Source organism: Hordeum vulgare, chromosome 5H (assembly GCF_904849725.1).
Source record: "Hordeum vulgare subsp. vulgare chromosome 5H, MorexV3_pseudomolecules_assembly, whole genome shotgun sequence".
Taxonomy (NCBI): domain Eukaryota; kingdom Viridiplantae; phylum Streptophyta; class Magnoliopsida; order Poales; family Poaceae; genus Hordeum; species Hordeum vulgare.
Window position 1 is genome coordinate 251107028 of NC_058522.1, and position 22940 is coordinate 251129967.

Here is a 22940-nt window from a genome sequence, read left to right on the forward strand (position 1 = left end):
TCAAAAGAGCCATCGCTCACAACTCAGCCTCTGCACTCGAACGGGAAACTGCAACCTGTTTCTTCATCTTCCAGGCAATGAGAACCACCAAGAAAAACACAGTAAGCAGAAAGTGAACGGCGATCTAAAGGATCACTAGCCCACGTAGCATCCGAATAGGCCTGAAGCTGTAAAGAACTGGAGCGAGGAAAGAATAGACGGTAAGAGATCGTGCCCCGAAGATATCGGAGAACACGGAGGAGATGACTATAGTGAACCGATGTGGGAGCAGAGACGAACTGACTCAGAATATGAACCGGATAAGAGATATCCAGACGAGTGACAGCGAGATAAACAAAACTGCCAACAAGATGACGATAACGCGTCGGGTCAGGCAGGGGATCACCATCAGTAGCAGAAAGGTGAACATTGAGCTCCATAGGAGTCTCAACAATGTGCTCATCAGTAAGAGCAGCACGAGCAAGAAGATCCTGGATATACTTTTCCTGAGATATAAAGAAGCCATCAGAGGTAGAAGAGACTTCAATCCCAAGAAAGTAGCGAAGAGGTCTAAGATCAGACATAAGGAACTGCTCACTAAGGCGGGCCTTGACAAAGGCAATATACTCGGGGTCATCCCCAGTGATGACCATGTCATCAACATAGAGAAGAAGAAGAGTCCGACCACGAGGAGGAAGGTGAATAAACAATGTTGCATCATGAACACTGGGTGAAAAACCAGCGGTAGTCACCACAGATGCAAAACGCTCAAACCAGGCGCGTGGGGCTTGCTTAAGGCCATAGAGAGAGCGACGAAGACGACATACCATGCCATCAGGAACAGAATACCCAGGTGGTGGCTGCATGTACACCTCCTCACGCAGCTCACCATTAAGAAAAGCATTCTTAACATCAAGCTGAGAGATAGACCAGTGTCGTGTAGAGGCCACTGCAAGAAGTGTACGAACAATGGTCATATGAGCCGGTCATATGAGCCACAGGAGCAAAAGTCTCGTCATAATCACGAACATGCTCCTGCTGAAAACCACGAGCCATAAGACGAGCTTTGTGACGCTCAAGAGAACCATCGGAGCGAGTCTTAACCTTGTAGACCCACTTACAAGTGATGGGACGCACTCCGGGAGGAAGGGAAACAAGATCCCACGTACCAGTGCGTTCAAGAGCAACAATCTCCTCTACCATCGCAAACTGCCATTCAGGATGAACAACAGCCTGATGATAAGTAGTCGGCTCAAGAACGGCAGCACCAGCGGTGGAAAATCCAAAGCGATCAACAGGCGGACGAGGACAAGAACGCAAGCCATAAGTAGGCTGAGATGAGGAGGACGAGACATCCACAGAACGTGAACGACGAGTGTAACACTGAGGAAAAGATGGAACAATGGAAGGAGGAATCGCCAAGATAGAATCGGGGAGGGGCGACGAAGAAGTCATCGGAGATGAAGGTGTAGAATCTGGTGACATGCTAGACGAGGAGACCGTGGAAGATGGTGGCGACAAATCGATTGGAGGTGGAGAAGCAGAGGGAGCGGAACAAAGAGGCAAAGGCTCGACAGATGTGATAGGTGTGTCAGGAAAAGTGAGGAAAGATATATCCTCCACGGAAAAAATCAAGGAAGATGGGCATGGGTAGAAGGGACGAGACTCATCAAAAGTCACATCCCAAGAGATACGCATCCGACGACCAATAGGATCCCAACAACGATAGCCCTTATGCTCATCACTATAGCCTAAGAAGACACACTCAACAGACTGAGCGGTCAGTTTGGTGCGTTCGCGGGGGGCAAGAAGAACATAGCAAACACAACCAAACAAGCGAAGCATCGAATAATCGGGAGAACGATCAAAAAGACGCTCGAAAGGAACACCACCCTGTAGAGCAGCAGAAGGCTGGAAATTGATGAGATAGGTGGAGGTGGAGACGGCCTCAGCCCAAAAATGAGGCGGGAGAGAGGCAGCAATCATCAATGCACGAGCCGTCTCAAGAAGATGACGATGCTTTCGCTCAGCCACGCCATTCTGAGCGTGAGCACCAGGACAAGAGAATTGAGAGATAGTCCATTGCTCAGCAAGAACACCACGCAACATCTTAGAGATATACTCACCAGCGGAGTCAGCACGGAACACACGAATGGGAGAAGAGAACTGAGTATGAACCATGGCAGCAAAACACTTATAAATGGACAACACCTCACTACGAGAAGTCATGAAATAAAGCCATGTGTAACGGGAGAAGTCATCTATGAAAATAATATAGTATTTATGACCCCCTTTCGAAGCGAAGGGAGCCGGACCCCATACATCGGAATGAACTAAATCAAAAGGACGCTTAGACACTGACTCACTATGTGGATATGGTAACTGAATCTGCTTGCCAAGACGACAACCCTGACAATCTAAAGAGGCATCTCCTGAAACAGACCCCAGAAGACCTCGACGAACTAACGACGACAAACGAGAACCACACAGATGACCAAGCCGATGATGCCACTGCTGGAAGGAACCAGTAGCCGAGGCGACCAAAGCGGAAGAACTGGCGATAGAGTGTGCAGCGAAAGGAACATGAAGCCAGTCCAACTCCCAAAGACCCTCAGAATCACGGCGGCGAGGACCAGCCCCAACCAGAGTGTGCGTGCGACGGTCCTGGACAGAACAAGAGTCAAGGTCAAGGATGACACGACAACCAAAATCAGCAAGTTGACCAGCGGAAAACAGATTCATGGTAAGTCGAAGAACATGAGCAACATCAGGAACATAATAAGGAGTGGTAAGAGTGCCTCTACTAACAACAGGAAGGGGAGTACCATCAGCGGTGAGGACATGAACAGGAGAATCAAGCGATCGAAGAGAGGACAGAGTGGAAGAATTAGAAGTCATATGAAAGGAAGCTCCAGAGTCCAGAACCCATGGGGATGTACCTGACTGTGTAGAAGGTGGTTGCTCAGTGCGGGAAGCCTCAGTCACATAACCAGCAGTACCCGTCGAGGAAGAACCTGAAGCAGCGAGCAGACGCTTAAGTCTCAGAATATCCTGCTCAGTCAGAGCGATGGCTGAAGCTGTCGAGGTAGATGACGAAGTCTCTGTAGATGATGATCGCGCCTTGCGCAAGTGTTTCTTCTTCGTGTAGCAGTGGGACTCAATATGACCATCATAGTTGCAGTAGCCACAATGTGGACGGGGGCGACCTAAGCCTCCAGAAGGAGTGGGCAAGAGCGGCGGAGCACTCGAGCGAGAAGGTGTCGGTGCAGCAGGTAGCGTAGAAGAAGACCGAGCAGCGAGCAGCGAGCACCGAGGGAACCTCCAGCAAACCAGCACCACGTAAGCGAGTCTCCTCAGCACGAATCTCAGAAAGCGCCTCCATGAGAGAGATACGACCACGAGCAAACAACTGAGCACGTCGGGGCTCAAACTCCTTACGGAGCCGAGACAGGAACTCGTAGACGCGATGAAACTCCAAATCGGCCTGGACAGCCTAGCAACAGGGGCAAGTACGACAACCAGCACTGCGGAGAGAATCAAGCTGGCGCCAGATAGCAGAACTCTGTGCGTAGAAGTCATCAACAGTAGAGTCACCTTGCTGAAGAGCATGCTCCTGACGGACCATAGAGAGGTATAAGGCATCACCCGAGGGCTCATAGCGCTGACGAAGGCGAGTACACATCTCAAACACAGTAGGAAGGCCTAGAAACTCAGAGGCAAACTGAGGCAGAACGCTAGCAGTGAGAACAGCTGCAGCACGAGCATCATCATCAAGCCACTGGGTGTAAGCAGACAGAGCACCATGATACGTCTGAAGAGCCTCCTCATAAGCCAAAGCCTTCTCATCATAAGCACGGATATCGGCCTCATCAGCAAGCTTAGCCGCATCCTTGGCGTCCTGAGAAGCATCCGCGGGAAGAGCCGGTGGGGTTGACGGAGTGGGAGCCACGGGAGGAACCGGACATGGCGGACAGCAGACCTCGCCAGAAAGAAAACCCCATAGACGGATGCCACGCATGTGAATGCGCATGAAGCCAATGAACTCGGTGTAAATAGTGCCATCAAAGAAAAGACTCAAAAATTATGCAATATTTCTGAACATTCCGAAGGGTATGAATGTATGATGAATAACATCTTAATACAAGGCTATCTTAAATACTCCCTCTGATCCATATTACTTGCCGCAGCTTTAGTACAACTTTGTCGGAGGGAGTATTATAAACTGAGTGCAGTACAGTGGAATACACAACACCTGAGCTTGATGCTTAAAACGCAAACATTGGTAAAGCTCTGGAAATCTCAAATCATAGCAAACAGTAAGCCCCAATCGTCCAAAAGGGCTATCCACCACAAGGACAGTATCACCTGATAAGTGAGTAAACATAAAATGAGAAATCACATATAAATCTGTGAACTAGAACTCAATCAAATAATCTGCAGGTACTATTACAACACTATATTGAATCCCTTCCACAGTCAGGTCAATACGTATTAGGCTGGAAGTAGGGTTTTTCAAGGAAAAACATCTTGGTTGGCTGCACGTACAAAAAGTGCAAATTTTCCTTACACAATTTCCTAATGATCCAAGAAAATTTGAAGGCTACTGGATATGTTATTTTATAGAGAAGAAGCATAAGGTGGTCTTTGAGCTTATGCCCAATTGCTGATACAAAGATCTTGTTGTTAGGAATATGCAACTTGTATTCCCATGAGGCCATAGGCCGGTATATATACATGTACAGGTGATGGACTATATGCAGGAAACCCCTTATATATTGGAATAAATACAAAAGGATACATGACTTATATTATAACTCTAACACCCCCCCCCCCTCAAACTCATGGTGGATGAACAACACTGAGTTTGGAGAGATAAAAGCCATGTTGTGCTCTAGTCTGGGCCTTCGTCAGGAAATCCGCCAACTGTAACTCTGAAGGCACATACTGAAGACCAACAACCTGATCCTGCACAGCAGCGCGCACCTAGAAAGCATCAACACCAATATGCTTGGTGAGCTCATGCTTCACAGGATCGCGCGCAATCCTAATAGCACATGTACTGTCAGATAAAAGCAGAGTCGGTGTAGTGACAGAAACACCAAAATCCTGAAGTAACCACCGTAACCAAGTCACCTCCGCCGTCAAAAGAGCCATCGCTCACAACTCAGCCTCTGCACTCGAACGGGAAACTGCAACCTGTTTCTTCATCTTCCAGGCAATGAGAACCACCAAGAAAAACACAGTAAGCAGAAAGTGAACGGCGATCTAAAGGATCACTAGCCCACGTAGCATCCGAATAGGCCTGAAGCTGTAAAGAACTGGAGCGAGGAAAGAATAGACGGTAAGAGATCGTGCCCCGAAGATATCGGAGAACACGGAGGAGATGACTATAGTGAACCGATGTGGGAGCAGAGACGAACTGACTCAGAATATGAACCGGATAAGAGATATCCAGACGAGTGACAGCGAGATAAACAAAACTGCCAACAAGATGACGATAACGCGTCGGGTCAGGCAGGGGATCACCATCAGTAGCAGAAAGGTGAACATTGAGCTCCATAGGAGTCTCAACAATGTGCTCATCAGTAAGAGCAGCACGAGCAAGAAGATCCTGGATATACTTTTCCTGAGATATAAAGAAGCCATCAGAGGTAGAAGAGACTTCAATCCCAAGAAAGTAGCGAAGAGGTCTAAGATCAGACATAAGGAACTGCTCACTAAGGCGGGCCTTGACAAAGGCAATATACTCGGGGTCATCCCCAGTGATGACCATGTCATCAACATAGAGAAGAAGAAGAGTCCGACCACGAGGAGAAAGGTGAATAAACAATGTTGCATCATGAACACTGGGTGAAAAACCAGCGGTAGTCACCACAGATGCAAAACGCTCAAACCAGGCGCGTGGGGCTTGCTTAAGGCCATAGAGAGAGCGACGAAGACGACATACCATGCCATCAGGAACAGAATACCCAGGTGGTGGCTGCATGTACACCTCCTCACGCAGCTCACCATTAAGAAAAGCATTCTTAACATCAAGCTGAGAGATAGACCAGTGTCGTGTAGAGGCCACTGCAAGAAGTGTACGAACAATGGTCATATGAGCCGGTCATATGAGCCACAGGAGCAAAAGTCTCGTCATAATCACGAACATGCTCCTGCTGAAAACCACGAGCCATAAGACGAGCTTTGTGACGCTCAAGAGAACCATCGGAGCGAGTCTTAACCTTGTAGACCCACTTACAAGTGATGGGACGCACTCCGGGAGGAAGGGAAACAAGATCCCACGTACCAGTGCGTTCAAGAGCAACAATCTCCTCTACCATCGCAAACTGCCATTCAGGATGAACAACAGCCTGATGATAAGTAGTCGGCTCAAGAACGGCAGCACCAGCGGTGGAAAATCCAAAGCGATCAACAGGCGGACGAGGACAAGAACGCAAGCCATAAGTAGGCTGAGATGAGGAGGACGAGACATCCACAGAACGTGAACGACGAGTGTAACACTGAGGAAAAGATGGAACAATGGAAGGAGGAATCGCCAAGATAGAATCGGGGAGGGGCGACGAAGAAGTCATCGGAGATGAAGGTGTAGAATCTGGTGACATGCTAGACGAGGAGACCGTGGAAGATGGTGGCGACAAATCGATTGGAGGTGGAGAAGCAGAGGGAGCGGAACAAAGAGGCAAAGGCTCGACAGATGTGATAGGTGTGTCAGGAAAAGTGAGGAAAGATATATCCTCCACGGAAAAAATCAAGGAAGATGGGCATGGGTAGAAGGGACGAGACTCATCAAAAGTCACATCCCAAGAGATACGCATCCGACGACCAATAGGATCCCAACAACGATAGCCCTTATGCTCATCACTATAGCCTAAGAAGACACACTCAACAGACTGAGCGGTCAGTTTGGTGCGTTCGCGGGGGGCAAGAAGAACATAGCAAACACAACCAAACAAGCGAAGCATCGAATAATCGGGAGAACGATCAAAAAGACGCTCGAAAGGAACACCACCCTGTAGAGCAGCAGAAGGCTGGAAATTGATGAGATAGGTGGAGGTGGAGACGGCCTCAGCCCAAAAATGAGGCGGGAGAGAGGCAGCAATCATCAATGCACGAGCCGTCTCAAGAAGATGACGATGCTTTCGCTCAGCCACGCCATTCTGAGCGTGAGCACCAGGACAAGAGAATTGAGAGATAGTCCCTTGCTCAGCAAGAACACCACGCAACATCTTAGAGATATACTCACCAGCGGAGTCAGCACGGAACACACGAATGGGAGAAGAGAACTGAGTATGAACCATGGCAGCAAAACACTTATAAATGGACAACACCTCACTACGAGAAGTCATGAAATAAAGCCATGTGTAACGGGAGAAGTCATCTATGAAAATAATATAGTATTTATGACCCCCTTTCGAAGCGAAGGGAGCCGGACCCCATACATCGGAATGAACTAAATCAAAAGGACGCTTAGACACTGACTCACTATGTGGATATGGTAACTGAATCTGCTTGCCAAGACGACAACCCTGACAATCTAAAGAGGCATCTCCTGAAACAGACCCCAGAAGACCTCGACGAACTAACGACGACAAACGAGAACCACACAGATGACCAAGCCGATGATGCCACTGCTGGAAGGAACCAGTAGCCGAGGCGACCAAAGCGGAAGAACTGGCGATAGAGTGTGCAGCGAAAGGAACATGAAGCCAGTCCAACTCCCAAAGACCCTCAGAATCACGGCGGCGAGGACCAGCCCCAACCAGAGTGTGCGTGCGACGGTCCTGGACAGAACAAGAGTCAAGGTCAAGGATGACACGACAACCAAAATCAGCAAGTTGACCAGCGGAAAACAGATTCATGGTAAGTCGAAGAACATGAGCAACATCAGGAACATAATAAGGAGTGGTAAGAGTGCCTCTACTAACAACAGGAAGGGGAGTACCATCAGCGGTGAGGACATGAACAGGAGAATCAAGCGATCGAAGAGAGGACAGAGTGGAAGAATTAGAAGTCATATGAAAGGAAGCTCCAGAGTCCAGAACCCATGGGGATGTACCTGACTGTGTAGAAGGTGGTTGCTCAGTGCGGGAAGCCTCAGTCACATAACCAGCAGTACCCGTCGAGGAAGAACCTGAAGCAGCGAGCAGACGCTTAAGTCTCAGAATATCCTGCTCAGTCAGAGCGATGGCTGAAGCTGTCGAGGTAGATGACGAAGTCTCTGTAGATGATGATCGCGCCTTGCGCAAGTGTTTCTTCTTCGTGTAGCAGTGGGACTCAATATGACCATCATAGTTGCAGTAGCCACAATGTGGACGGGGGCGACCTAAGCCTCCAGAAGGAGTGGGCAAGAGCGGCGGAGCACTCGAGCGAGAAGGTGTCGGTGCAGCAGGTAGCGTAGAAGAAGACCGAGCAGCGAGCAGCGAGCACCGAGGGAACCTCCAGCAAACCAGCACCACGTAAGCGAGTCTCCTCAGCACGAATCTCAGAAAGCGCCTCCATGAGAGAGATACGACCACGAGCAAACAACTGAGCACGTCGGGGCTCAAACTCCTTACGGAGCCGAGACAGGAACTCGTAGACGCGATGAAACTCCAAATCGGCCTGGACAGCCTAGCAACAGGGGCAAGTACGACAACCAGCACTGCGGAGAGAATCAAGCTGGCGCCAGATAGCAGAACTCTGTGCGTAGAAGTCATCAACAGTAGAGTCACCTTGCTGAAGAGCATGCTCCTGACGGACCATAGAGAGGTATAAGGCATCACCCGAGGGCTCATAGCGCTGACGAAGGCGAGTACACATCTCAAACACAGTAGGAAGGCCTAGAAACTCAGAGGCAAACTGAGGCAGAACGCTAGCAGTGAGAACAGCTGCAGCACGAGCATCATCATCAAGCCACTGGGTGTAAGCAGACAGAGCACCATGATACGTCTGAAGAGCCTCCTCATAAGCCAAAGCCTTCTCATCATAAGCACGGATATCGGCCTCATCAGCAAGCTTAGCCGCATCCTTGGCGTCCTGAGAAGCATCCGCGGGAAGAGCCGGTGGGGTTGACGGAGTGGGAGCCACGGGAGGAACCGGACATGGCGGACAGCAGACCTCGCCAGAAAGAAAACCCCATAGACGGATGCCACGCATGTGAATGCGCATGAAGCCAATGAACTCGGTGTAAATAGTGCCATCAAAGATCACCGGACAACGAGGAACAACAACGTAGCCCGATGAAGCAGACATTTTAAAAAAAAAAAAATTGGAATAGAAATCAGTCAACGGGATCTAGACCCGCGTCGACGGCAGAGATAATCGCTCTAGAGGGCCTCGATCCAGCAGGGGAGACGAGGAGATCGAGCAGAGCCGTAACCACCAGAGCAGACATTGACGAGATCGAGCAGAGCCGTAACCGCCGCAGCAATCACGAGATCCAGTAGGGAGACGGGATCGACCAGCTTCGTGCGGGCGACGCAGCTACGACGGGATCGAGCGACGCGGTTTCTGGTTGCTGGCGACCGGATCGGGGAGGCCCTGGTATCCGCTGGCGACCGGATCGGGGAGGCCCTGGCGACGCGGCTTCGACGGGATCTCGCGGCTTCTGGTGCGGGCAACCAACCGGATCGGGGAGGCCCTGGCGACGCAGCTTCGACGGGATCTCGCGGCTTCTGGTGTGGGCAACCGGATCGGGGAGGCCTAAGATAGAGCAGTTGCGGGATCGATCTGGCTGGTGACGGGAAAGAGAGGCCGGCTCGACGGGATCGATCTGGCCGGGAGCGGATCAACAACACGAGTTGCGACGTGTAAAAGTTAACCTAACTCTAATACCATGTTAGGAATATGCAACTTGTATTCCCATGAGGCCATAGGCTGGTATAATATACATGTACAAGTGATGGACTATATGCAGGAAACCCCTTATATATTGGGATAAATACAAAAGGGTACATGACTTATATTATAACTCTAACACTTGTCAAGTGTCATTGCAGTATCATTCAGATAGTTGGCGGAAGATATGCATCAGTATGAAAAGAGCAAATGAATTTGTAGGGGTGTGGAGACTAACCTCTCTATAGCTCTAGCGGCACTTGTTGAAGTGTATATGTGGATCGCCTAGCCCTTTTCATCAGTTTGGACTTTTAGTTGCGTTGGTTAGTCCAGGAAGTATTAGTATTAGTCTAGGAGTCCTTATTAGTCTATTAGTATTAGTCTAGGAGTCCTTATTAGTCTATGTTTACTTCCCTTGCACCTCAAGTCATGTGTAATATATATATGCCCCTTGGGCCTTCAATACAGATAAGTTGCTTTCCTAACATGGTATTAGAGCTTAGGTTAATTTTTTTCGGGCGCAGCAACTCGCCCTCCCGATCCAATCTCGCGCTTTTCTTGCGTGGTCAGTGCTGCCCAACGACAATCCGGCGGCTCCCTCGACTGCGGCCATGGCGGACTGGGCGGGGCTCCACGAGAACTTCTCCTGCTGCTCGTCCCACGCCTCCCCTCCCTCGACCTCCGCAGCTTCCGCGCCGTCTGCGCCTCCTGGCTCGCCGCGGCCGCCACCTTCGCCTCAGCCGGCAGCCGCCGCCTCCAGCCGCCGCCGCCTCATCTGGATCTCGCGCCCCCAGCCGCCGCATGGATCCAGATCGGTCCGGGCCTTCCAGATCGACGACCGCCGCCTTCATCTATGAGGTCGCCACCCTTCATGCGGCCGTCGGGATGCTGCCTGCCTCGAGCAAGGAAGTGGCGCCCTCCTGCAGCTGTTGCCGTTCCGCCTCCAGTTGCATCCCGAGCGTATGTCTCTTCCCTGTGGACGTGCACGAGTCTCTTCCCGGAGCAGCTGGTAGCGTGCATGCTGCTCTGCGTGCTCCTCTGTCTACTTCCGCATGCACGCCATGCTGCCCGCTGGTGCTAGCTACCACTTGCTACAACGTGGTGTAACGTTCTGCTGCTACTGGCATGCTGCTCCATCTACTGTCGCAAGCTGGCCTTACTACGTGTTGCTGCTAGCTGCTTCCTCCTATACTATGTGGTGATGTTTCCTGCTACTACGTGGTGCTCATGTCCCCGTTGTTCCTAGTTCTTTTAGTTTCCATAATTCAGCTACGTCCACCAAATCCGTTGATATTTTGTGTTTTCTCATGCCATGCGAGTCCACCATACCTTAGTCCGTCAGCCTTTCTCCGGTCCTGATCCTTTCTATGCAACTTTTGTGGCCTATTTGCCCTTGTTGTTTTCTATAGGATTTTCTAGACTTCTTTTGCATTGTCGATCTACGTCCATCGTGCCTTAACCGCCGAGCTTCTTTTGCCGTCGGTTGTCGTGGACTATGATTTTCTGCACAATGTTTTATTCTCTTGATGTGCCATCTTCTTTTGACAACCCATCTTCTCTTGATACTTATGTTGTATCTTCAAGTGATGCGGTGTCTTTCTCTGATGTGCCATCTCTTCGGTGTCTTCCTCTGATGTGTCATCTTCTTTTGACAACCCATCTTCTCTTGATACTTATCTTGTATCTTCAAGTGATGCGGTGTCTACCTCTGATGTGCCATCTCTTCGTTATCTCCTTCGGCGACTCGACAAGTTTTGAAGACTCTTCATGCTACGATGACACTCTCAAGACGCGGATTTGGATTATCAATTCTTTTTTTAGCATTACACTTCTTCAAATGCAATGCTATTGCATACGCTTTGCATTTGAGGGGGGGGGGGGGGGGGTAGGAAGTATTAGTATTAGTCTAGGAGTCCTTATTAGTCTATTAGTATTAGTCTAGGAGTCCTTATTAGTCTATGTTTACTTTCCTTGCACCTCAAGTCATGGGTAATATATATATGCCCCTTGAGCCTTCAATACAGATAAGTTGCTTTCCTAACATTGTTAAGCTTCATGCACTAGCCAACGCAACCAAAAGTCCAAATTGATGGAAAGGGCTAGGCAACCCACATATACACTTCAACAGTATGGTTCTATCATGTTGAACTGGGTTATTTGCTATATTAATTGCTGACCTGTTGTCACACCGTACATTTATACAACTGCTCTTCAATATCTTCGGCTCTTCTAATAGATTCCTTGTCCATAACAACTCACTCAGTCCCTGAGACATGGCTCTGAATTCAGCCTCTATAGTTGATTTGGAAGCAACGGGTTGTTTCTTTCTTCTCTAAGACACTAGATTTCCTCCTACAAGAACACAATGGCATGAAGTTGATCTCCTGTCAGGCAGCTAGCCCAATCAACATCATAATTGTTACAGTATATGTGGATTGCACTAGCATTTCCATTAGTTCGGACTTTTGGTTGCGTTGGCTAGTGCATGAAGCTTAACAATAATAACCATCTACCACAAGGTGTCCATAACTCCTATACAACAGTCCTTTCCCAGAAGAACCTTTCAAGTATCTCAAGATTCTATATACTGCCTCAAGATGTTCACTTCTAGGCGCATGCATATATCTGTTAACAACGCTTACTGCAAATGCAACGTCTGGTTGTGTACGACACAAGTACAACATCTTCCCACCAATCACTGATATTTTTCTTTATCCAAAAGATCACCTGATTGGGCATTAGGAAATAGGCAACTTGTATTTCCTGGGGGCAAAGGCCAGTATATACATATACATGTACAAGTGGTAAATACGCAAGAAACCCCTCAGACAACGGGAGAATACACAGGCTACACAAGGAACATAATATAACTCTTAAAACTACTCTCCACCTCTTGACAAATTTCACCAACCTGAGATTGTTCATGTCCTTCAAATATGACAGTGAGATCAATTTTCTCACCATAGAAAGGTTCCGATTCATGGAATGTAACACATCCATGTTCACAAAAGTCATCCTCTCATACATACTCTAGCATTTGTACCCTTTTTGTCCCAAAGAAACCCAATAAAGATGCAATTGACTGCCCGAGGATCCAGTTTGTTAACTGATGGCCTATGATCACGAACAAAACAATCATCACAAGATTTCTGTGATTTGGAAGTGTAATTATTTTTACTATTAATCCATATCCTTTCCTTCATACATTCGTACATATTAGATGATAAATCCGTAATGTGTTTACTATATAGATGCACGAATCTGTACTTTAAATAATATCCATTGGTAAATGAGATTTATCGGGTTTTCTTACCTGATACAATAATCTTTTGGCTGTAACTGTTTTATGTGGTTAAAAATGATTTCTTCCACTTTTAATAAATGTGGTGGTTTTCAACTTCAATCTGTTTTCTTTAATTTCATTTTACCATCTACTCTCTTTCATGTCGTTGTTACATATTTCCTTGAAAATAAGAGACAAGACAGGGGTGGCGCCCACCACAATTACAAGTCCGAGGAATTACAAGTTGGTGCAAGGAGGGTTTCGCGAGCGGCCTGCGAGTGTCATGACCAAGATCATCATCTTGAGATTGATCACGTTCTTCATGAATAGAAAAGAAAAATGTGACTACTGTTGATGATGGTGGCAAACAGGAGAAGTAGCAACATAGATGGGTTACTAGGAGTGTGCATCGATTTGGTTATCCCATTGCAACCGAACACCTTGGGAGAATCTGGAAATTTATTTTCTGTGAAAAACAACTGACACGGTGATTTCATACTTGTCACCCGGGATTGCATGCGGTTAATCAAGAATGTGGCCATCATGACAGCTTCACTTCAGGAGGAACTTGGCCACATTCATGGTGAACATCAATGCTCGGGTCACCTTCAGAACCGGCGCTTCACTTGGAGTAATGAGCGACAAAATCCGACACTTTACAAGCTGGACTCCATGTTCTGCATCGACGAGTGGAACATTTATTTGGGCACGCATGTTCTCCATGCCTTATCGTCGTCCCTGTCGGATCATTGTCCGCTGGTTCTCGCCGACGACTGTGGACCATGAAGGCCACGCACGTTCAAGTCTGAAAATTTCTGGGTCTCCATCCCAAGCTTCCAGGATGTGGTAAGGGAGGCTTGGCAACAGGATTCGGGCCATCATGAGCCATGTCAGAACCTTTTCCACAAGCTGAGAAAGACCGGGGCTCATCTCTCCAACTGGAGCAGGGCACTTTTCTCCCAGGCCAAGATCCACCTTCATGCAGCCCTTATGATTATCCTTAGATTAGACTCGGCTCACGGGACGAGAGCGTTGTCCGCAGGGGAGCTCCTACTCCGTTCTGGTCTCAAGAGAAGGGTTATTGGCCTCGCGGTCATTGAGCGCACGAGGAAAAAAACAATGCTCCAGGATCAGGAATTTAAAGGAAGGTGACGCCAATACGAAGTTTTTCCATCTAAGGGTAAATGCGCGTAGAAGGAAGAATCACATCCATCGTCTGAAGCACAATAATGGTTGGATCACGGATCATGCTCAGAAGGAGGAGATCATCGCCGAGCATTTCTCTGATACCTTGGGCGGGGGTGGTAGAAAAGAGAAGGATTTCAACTGGGACAATTTGGACTTCCCTGACGTGGATTTGACGAGTCTTGGGAACCCCTTCACGGAGGAAGAGGTCAGCACCGCCATTAGCCAAATGCCCAAGGATAAGGCTCCCGGACCGGGATGTTTTTCAAACACTGCTGGGAGATTGTCAAGGAGGATGCCATGCGCGTGATTCACTACTTTGGGTCACTCCAAAGTGCCAACCTTCACTGGGTCAACTCTGCCAACATTGTGCTTCTGCCTAAGAAGGATGGCGCGGAAGGCATCACCGACTTCAGACCCATCAGCCTTATTCATGCCATTGCCAAGATTATCGCCAAGATGCTCGCACTTAGGCTCGGGCCACACATGGCCATTGGCCAGCTTAATTTCCAACTCCCAGAGTGCGTTCATTAAAGACGAGAAGTATCCATGATAACTTCATGTATGTTCGCAACCTTGCCAGTCGCCTGAACAAGAACAAGACACCCACTTTGCTATTTAAACTTGACATCCGCAAAGCTTTTGACTCGGTGAGTTGGGACTATATCTTGCACCTTCTTCAGCGGAGAGGTTTTCCGAGCATCTTCAGAGACTGGATCACCGCTCTCCTTCGCACTTCATCCTCTAGAGTCCTCCTTAATGGGGTAGCAGGGCCGCCAATTCTGCATGGCCAAGGCTTTCAACAGGGTGACCCTCTCTCTCCCTTACTATTCGTCATTGCCATCGATCCACTGCAACAACTCCTGAACCTTGCCACCTCGCACGGATTGCTTCACAAGGTTAGGGGACATGGCTCTACCGTCCGGACCTCCCTATACACTGATAATGCTGCTGTTTTCGTCAAGCCAATCAAGGATGACGTGGCCAACCTGGCCACCATTCTGAAAGGCTTTGAGGAGGTTATTGGCCTTTGCACCAATTTTCAAAAAAGTTCGGTAGTACCAATCCGGTGTCGGAACCTTGATCTTGACAACATCCTCCATGGGCTCCCAGCCAAGAGAGCAACCTTTCCGCTAAAATATTTAGGGCTACCTTTGTCAGTAAGGCAGCTCGGACGAGTTGACTTCCAGTACTTGGTGGATCAATCTGCGGGCAGACTTGTGCCATGGGAATGTTGTCTCTGTAAACCTGCGCCTGTTTAGCTGTCAGTTTAGTTTCAGTTAGAGAATAAACCAGCTGTTGTTCGAGCCTGTTCGTGCAGTAGCCGGGTCGTTGCTTTCGCTAGGGTAGTTAGCTTGCTTATCAAGTTTAGTTGGATAGGTCAGCCGCCATGCGCGAATCATGGGATGGCACGAAGTCAAGCGAGTGTGTGTCGTGGGTAGTGGGGAGCTGGCATGGGATGGCATGCCGAGAAGCTTGGATCACCCCGTTTTCCCTGTAATTCAGCAGAATAAATAGCAAAGAGAAGAACAGAAAAGTTGCAGGTTTTACGCAACGCAAAACAAACTCTCCCACGCTCTGAAATCCACAGATCTTGCTGCCGCTGGCTGACAATTGGTACCAGAGCTAGCGTTCGCGCGTTCCCTGGGGCGCCATGGCCGGCAGCAAGGAGGGAGAGGCAGTGGAGAAAGGAGGGGGCAAGTCGCCAACGAGGTCGCCGTCACGAACGCCGACGACGCGAGCGCGCGGAAGGAGCGTGGTTTGGAGGGGCGGCAACGAGGTCGTCGTCCACGAGCGCGTGATCCGCGACGCCGGCGCAGGCTTCCACATCATCTACCCCACGCTGACGCCCACCAACTACATCCAGTGGGCGCACGTGATGAAAATTAACCTGCGCGCGCAGGGCCTCTGGGAGGCCACGTCCGAGATGGGGGAGCCAGGGGATCGCGAGGACATGGCGGCGCTATCGGCACTGATCCGAGCAGTACCGCCGGAGTTGGTGCCGATCCTCGCCACCAAGTCCACTTCTGCAGAGGCGTGGGAGGCGATCAAGCTGATGAAGATGGGGGTGCACCGCGCACGGAACGCGACGGCACAGCGCCTCCGCAGGGAGTTCGAGGCACTCGTGTTCAAGGACGGCGAGACGCTCGACAGCTTCGCCATCCACGCCACGAACGTCGCCAACAACCTGCGATCCCTGGGTGACACAGTGGAGGAGGTAAAAATCATAGAGAAAATTCTCAATGCCGTTCCCCCCATGTACTCACAGATAGCCTGCTCGATCGAGACGCTACTCGATCTCGAGGAGCTATCCGTGGAGGAGCTGATCGGCCGCCTCTCCTCTGCTGAAAAGCGGTACGGGGGCGGCTCATCGGAGGGCGCAGGGTCCCAACTCCTCCTCACGGAGAAGGAATGGATCGCACGGGGCAAGAAGATGAAGGAGCAAGGCTCCAGCTCCGGCGGCGGCGGCGGCAGCGGCAAGAAAGGCCGTGGCAAGCCGCAGAACGGCAAGGGGAACTCTGACCGCGATATGTCGCAAATCAAGTGTTACAACTGTAACAAGTATGCAGGGCACATCTCGCGTGACTGCAAGGAGCCACGGCGAGAGAGAAAGGGGCAGCAGCAGCCGCGTGCACAGGCACACCTCGCCAAGGCCGAAGAAGAAGAGAAGGCCGCCCTCCTCATCCGCAGCTGCACGATCAGCGACGACGACGGCCCGTCACTAATGATGGCGCAAGTAAACGCACCAACGACGCAGCCAAACGGGGACGGTGCGGGGAGTGCAGTGGTGGAGGAACACGCACTCCTCGCCAATGACCCGTGCCACGACGACGCCTGGTTCCTCGACACAGGGGCGAGCAACCACATGACGGGGCACCTCTCTGCCTTCTCGGGGCTGGACACCACCGTCACCGGTACGGTGAAGTTCGGCGACGGATCGCTGGTGGAGATCAAGGGGCGCGGCACGGTCCTGTTCGCGTGCGCCAACGGTGACCACCTCGCCCTAGCCGACGTCTACCACATCCCTCGCCTTCGCAGCAGCATCATCAGCCTCGGGCAGCTCGAGGAAAACGGCTGCAGGATCACAATCCGTGGCGGATACCTCATGCTCCACGATCGGCGCGAGCGTCTTCTCGCCACGGTGCCAAGGGCGCGGAATCGGCTGTACATCGTCACGCTCGTCATCGCCAAACCAGTCTGCCTCGCAGCGGTTCGCGGTGACGAATCCTGGAGGTGGCACGAGCGCTACGGCCACCTCAACTTCGACGCTCTCCAGAAGCTAGCGCGCCGTGACATGGTGCGCGGTCTGCCCGCAATTGACCATGCGGGGCAGCTGTGCAACGGCTGCCTCGCTGGGAAGCAACGCCGCGCCTCCTTCCCGCAGCAGGCGAAGAAGCGCGCCACGGGTCTGCTTGACCTGGTGCACGGCGACCTCTGCGGTCCGATCACGCCGGCGACGCCAGGGGGCCGTCGCTACTTTCTTCTGCTAGTCGACGACCTGAGCCGCCACATGTGGCTCACACTTCTGACGATGAAAGATCAGGCTGCAACGGCCATCAAGCAATTCAAGGCCGGCACGGAGGTGGAAACAGGGCGCAAGCTGCGCCTGCTCCGCACGGATCGAGGGGGAGAGTTCACGGTGGCCACGTTCGCTGCGTACTGCGCAGATGAAGGCGTGGGACGGCAGCTGACGGCGCCGTATTCACCCCAACAAAACGGCGTCGTGGAGCGCCGTAACCAGACGATCATCGCCACCGCACGAAGCATGATGAAAGCCATGGCGGTGCCGGCGAGGTTCTGGGGGGAGGCGGTGGCTACCGCCGTCTACCTCCTCAACCGCTCGCCCACGAAGAGCGTCGACGGTAGGACGCCGTTTGAGGTATGGCACGGATACAAGCCCGATGTAAGCTACCTGCGTGTTTTTGGCTGCGTGGTGCACGTCAAGACCACGAAGCCGCACCTGTCAAAGCTTGAAGACAGGAGGAAACCAATGGTGTTCTTCGGCTACGAGCCCGGCTCGGTGGCGTACCGTGTCTTCGATCCTGTCGGGAATCGCGTGCACGTTACACGCGATGCCGTCTTTGATGAAGGAACCCGCTGGGACTGGGAAGGCACGGCGGGGGCACAGGAAGCTGCCCCGTTCCACGTCAAGTTTTTCTCCTACCCGGTCACGAACACCTTCCCTGCAGGATCGGGCACGACGGGTGAAATCCCTGCTCCTGAACCTGCTACGCCTGCACCAACACCGGACACCTTCGCTGACGACGGCGCATCAGCGGGACGCCCCTCGCCACCGCCAAGCGCCAGCACCATCGCGGGAGCGACAGACACTCCTGCACCACGCCCAGCGACGGCTCCTGCTGCTCCACCCCCACTGCACCCCATGCTCACGCGGGCACGCGACGGCATTGTACAGCCTAACGAGTTGTATGATGACTTCGTTTTGGCAGCGGAGGTGGACGCATACGATCTAAGTGAGCTGTGTCTCGCCGCTGCAGAGGAGCCTGTCAGCGTGGACGCAGCGCTCTCAGAGGAGTGCTGGAGCAAGGCCATGGACGACGAGCTGGGGTCTATTCGCGGCAACGGCACGTGGGAGTTTGCCACACTCCCGCGCGGTCACCGCGCGATAGGCCTCAAATGGGTCTTCAAGGTCAAGAAGGACCCAGACGGCAACGTGATCAAGCACAAGGGCTACGTCCAACGGCAGGGGGTGGACTTCGACGAGGTCTTCGCACCGGTAGCAAGGATGGAGACCGTGCGGCTGCTGCTCGCGGTGGCTGCCCACTGTGAGTGGCGGGTGCACCACATGGACGTGAAGTCCGCGTTCCTCAACGGCGACCTCACGGAGGAGGTCTACGTGCACCAGCCACCAGGTTACGTCAGCGTCGGCAACGAAAACAAGGTACTGGGGCTGCGCAAAGCACTCGATGGTCTTCGTCAGGCGCCGCGGGCATGGAACGCAAAGCTAGACGACTCCCTCGTCTCCCTTGGTTTCGAGAGGAGCCCGCTTGAGCACGCCGTGTACAAGAGGAGCACCGGCGAGGAGACGCTCATCGTGGGCGTCTACGTCGACGATCTCATCATCACGGGCACCTATGAGGAGATCGCTGCATTCAAGGAGCAGATGCACCAACTGTTCGACATGAGTGATCTCGGCCTGCTGAGCTACTACCTCGGGCTGGAAGTTAAGCAGGAGGCAGGCGAGATCACCATCTGTCAGGGATCATATGCAGTCAAGATCCTAGAGGCGGCAGGGATGGCTGGCTGCAATCCCTGTCACACGCCGATGGAATCACGTCTGAAGCTGTGCAAAGGAAACTCTGCTGACGCTGTCGACGCCACGCGCTACCGGAGCATCGTCGGCAGTCTCCGGTATCTATGCAACACTAGGCCCGACATCACTCACGCCGTCGGGATGGTGAGCAGGTACATGGAGGCACCCACGACGGCACACTGGGCTGCCGTGAAACACCTTCTGCGCTACATCAGCGGAACGACTGGACTTGAATGCTGCTATCTGAAGGGGAGGACACCAGATCCCGTTCTGACAGGGTTCAGTGACAGCGATCACGCCGGTGACCTCAATGATCGGAAGAGCACAACTGGGTACGCCTTCTTCCTCAATTCAGGCATCATCACATGGACGTCGCAGAAGCAGAAGGTCGTCGCGCTCTCGTCCTGCGAGGCGGAGTACATTGCGGCGGCAACGGCGGCGTGTCAGGGGGTATGGCTGAGTCGACTCCTCGGCGAGCTGATCAGCAAACCCCTGGCAACGGTGAAGCTGCGGATAGACAACATGTCTGCAATCAAGCTCTGCAAGAACCCAGTTCATCACGAGCGGAGCAAACACATCGACACTCGCTATCACTACATTCGCGAGAAGGTGGGAGAAGGCAAGGTGGACGTAGAGCACAGCCAGCTTGCCGACATTCTTACCAAGGCGCTGGGACGCACAAGGTTTGTGGAGATGAGGCTCAAGCTTGGAATCATGGAGTTCACGTCAGAGTGTCAGGTTTAAGGGGGGATTTGTTGTCTCTGTAAACCTGCGCCTGTTTAGCTGTCAGTTTAGTTTCAGTTAGAGAATAAACCAGCTGCTGTTCGAGCCTGTTCGTGCAGTAGCCGGGTCGTTGCTTTCGCTAGGGTAGTTAGCTTGCTTATCAAGTTCAGTTGGATAGGTCAGCCGCCATGCGCGCATCATGGGATGGCACGAAGTCAAGCGAGTGTGTGTCGTGGGTAGTGGGGAGCTGGCATGGGATGGCATGCCGAGAAGCTTGGATCACCCCGTTTTCCCTGTAATTCAGAAGAATAAATAGCAAAGAGAAGAACAGAAAAGTTGCAGGTTTTACGAAACGCAAAACAAACTCTCCCACGCTCTGAAATCCACAGATCTTGCTGCCGCTGGCTGACAGGGAAGGAAGATATATTGCGACCCCGGGCCATGTGGTTTTGGTTAAATCGGTCCTGACATCTCAGGTCATCTTCACCGCGACTGCCCTAAACATTCCTAAGGGCACTCTGGACAACATCAACAAGATTGAGAGAGCCTTCCTACGGTCGGCCTCGCATAAGACGACTGGTGCCAAATGCAAAGTCAACTGGGAGTGCGCCTGCATGCCCAAGGAGTTGGGGGGGGGGGGGGTTTGAATCTTGATAAATTCTACCGAGCTCTTCGTTTGCGCTGGCTATGGCTTGAATGGACCGAGCCAACAAGGCTATGGGTGGGCTCGGGTAACCCATGTGACGAGAGAGACAAGTATTTCTTCTACGCGTACACAACCATTGACAACGGTGCCCGGACACCCTTTTGGGACTCCCCTTGGCTAAATGGGACTAAACCCAAAGACACCGCCCCTCTGATCTTCAAGGCATCCTCGCAAAAGATATGGAAGGTTCGGGAGGCCTTGAATAATGCCGCATGGATTAGCAAGATCAACCTTGGAATAACGCTCTGGCTGGACGATCTTAGGCAATTTCTCTTGCTTTGGACTGCCCTCCAGGGAATCCAGCTAAATGCGCACACCGAGGACTCCATCATGTGGAAGCATACTGCCTCAGGAGAATATTCTTGCTTCTTCTGCGTATAATGTGCAATTTCTGTCCATCACCTATACTGACATGTGCAAAGTTGTCTGGAAGACCTGGGCACCCCCGAACGTTAAGTTTCTCGCATGGTTGGCAATCCAGAACCGGATTTGGACAGCAGACAGGTTGGCCAAGAGGGGATGGCCAAACTGTGGACTTTGTCCGCTTTGTACAAGGGAGCAAGAAACCGTTGAACACCTTTTCTTCAAATGCCAGTACACTCTCAGGCTATGGAGATTGGTAAAAGAGTGGCTTCAGCTCGTTAGCTTGGACAACTCTGCTTGGCCTGCCTACAGGACCATTAAAGACTGGTGGCACGGCATGGCATCCTCCCACAGGATTCACAGAAGGGCGATGGCCTCCCTCACTATGTTAGTGAGCAAGACGATTTGGGATGAGACAAATGCAAGGGTCTTCCGTTCCACAAACACGCCACCGTCCATCCTCCTTCGCACCATATAATCGGTGGCACAGCTTTGAGCGACTACGGGAGCAAAGCATTTGGGTGTATTCTGTTGGGAGAGTAGAGTTTTTTGTTCGGTGCGGTGCCCCCTTTTTTGATGGGGGAACTTTCTTTCTTTGCTGCTAGCCTGTCAGCAAACTCTGTCAAACTCCTCCTTCCTTAATTATTAAAAAGGGGCAAAGCTTTTGCCCCCCGTTTCAAAAAAAAAGTAGGTGGCAACTTTTTCTCTCTGCCACCCCACCTTGAGAAGGTCTGTCAGGACAAGATGTTTGATGCAGGATACCCTTGTCAGACATGAAGGCACCAATGGCCTTGTTAACATACTCAGTGTCATTGTCTCATCTGAGTGCTTGAATTTTCACATTAAATGAGTATGAACAAGTGCATAAAAGTTTTGAAACACTGGAACACCTCATCTTTGTCTTAGAAGATAGACCCAAGTCATCCGAGAATGGCAATAATCTATGAACGTAACGAAGTACTTCATACCACTGATAGATAACACGGAACATATCAGAATGGATTAACACAAAAGAAAATATGCTCCTGACCCCCTTACTCACATATGAGCTTCTGGTATGTTTAACAAACTCACACGCATCGCAGTTCAGCTTGCTCTTGTCCACACCACTCATTACATCAGGAAATACTTGATGCATTTTGTCAAAAGACACATGCCCCATCCTACAGTGATGGATTAGGGCTCTAGTCACCTTACCCTCAGCCACTGCAGCTAGAATGTGCATTCTCTCCAGGGCCGCCTTGTTGCGGTCCATGTACCACAGCCCCCTACACCTCGCTTCAGTCTCAAGACTCCTGCACGTCAATCTCTCCTAAATCAAGCACACAACTTTGTAAAATTATTCGGCAATCAATTTGGTCAATCTAAGCACTCAGCACACTAAGTTGACGGGAAAAGCTGACACATGCCATACTGAGGATAATTCAATACTCAGGTGTGCAGCTGGCTGTCCCAACACCTTTGATTGGTTGGGCTGTGCAATATACTCTGTAAATGGTTTTCTGATGTGTAAGGGAGTGTGGAATATAGGATGTTAACTCATAAAAGTCTCCAGCAACATGTTGTGATGCTCCAGAGTCAAGAACCCATTCAGAATTTATTTTATG

The 22940-nt window shown here is 51.1% G+C and overlaps 1 protein-coding gene across 1 annotated transcript in view; it reads right to left on the reverse strand.

The window, feature by feature from the left end:
• The window catches only part of LOC123452495 (deaminated glutathione amidase, chloroplastic/cytosolic), a 56778-nt gene that overhangs the window by 2475 nt on the left and 31363 nt on the right, over positions 1 to 22940 (reverse strand). The window contains exon 5 of the mRNA XM_045129152.1: positions 4232 to 4344. Within this exon, the coding sequence (XP_044985087.1) occupies positions 4232 to 4344 (113 nt within the window). The remainder of the gene's footprint in view (positions 1 to 4231; positions 4345 to 22940) is intronic.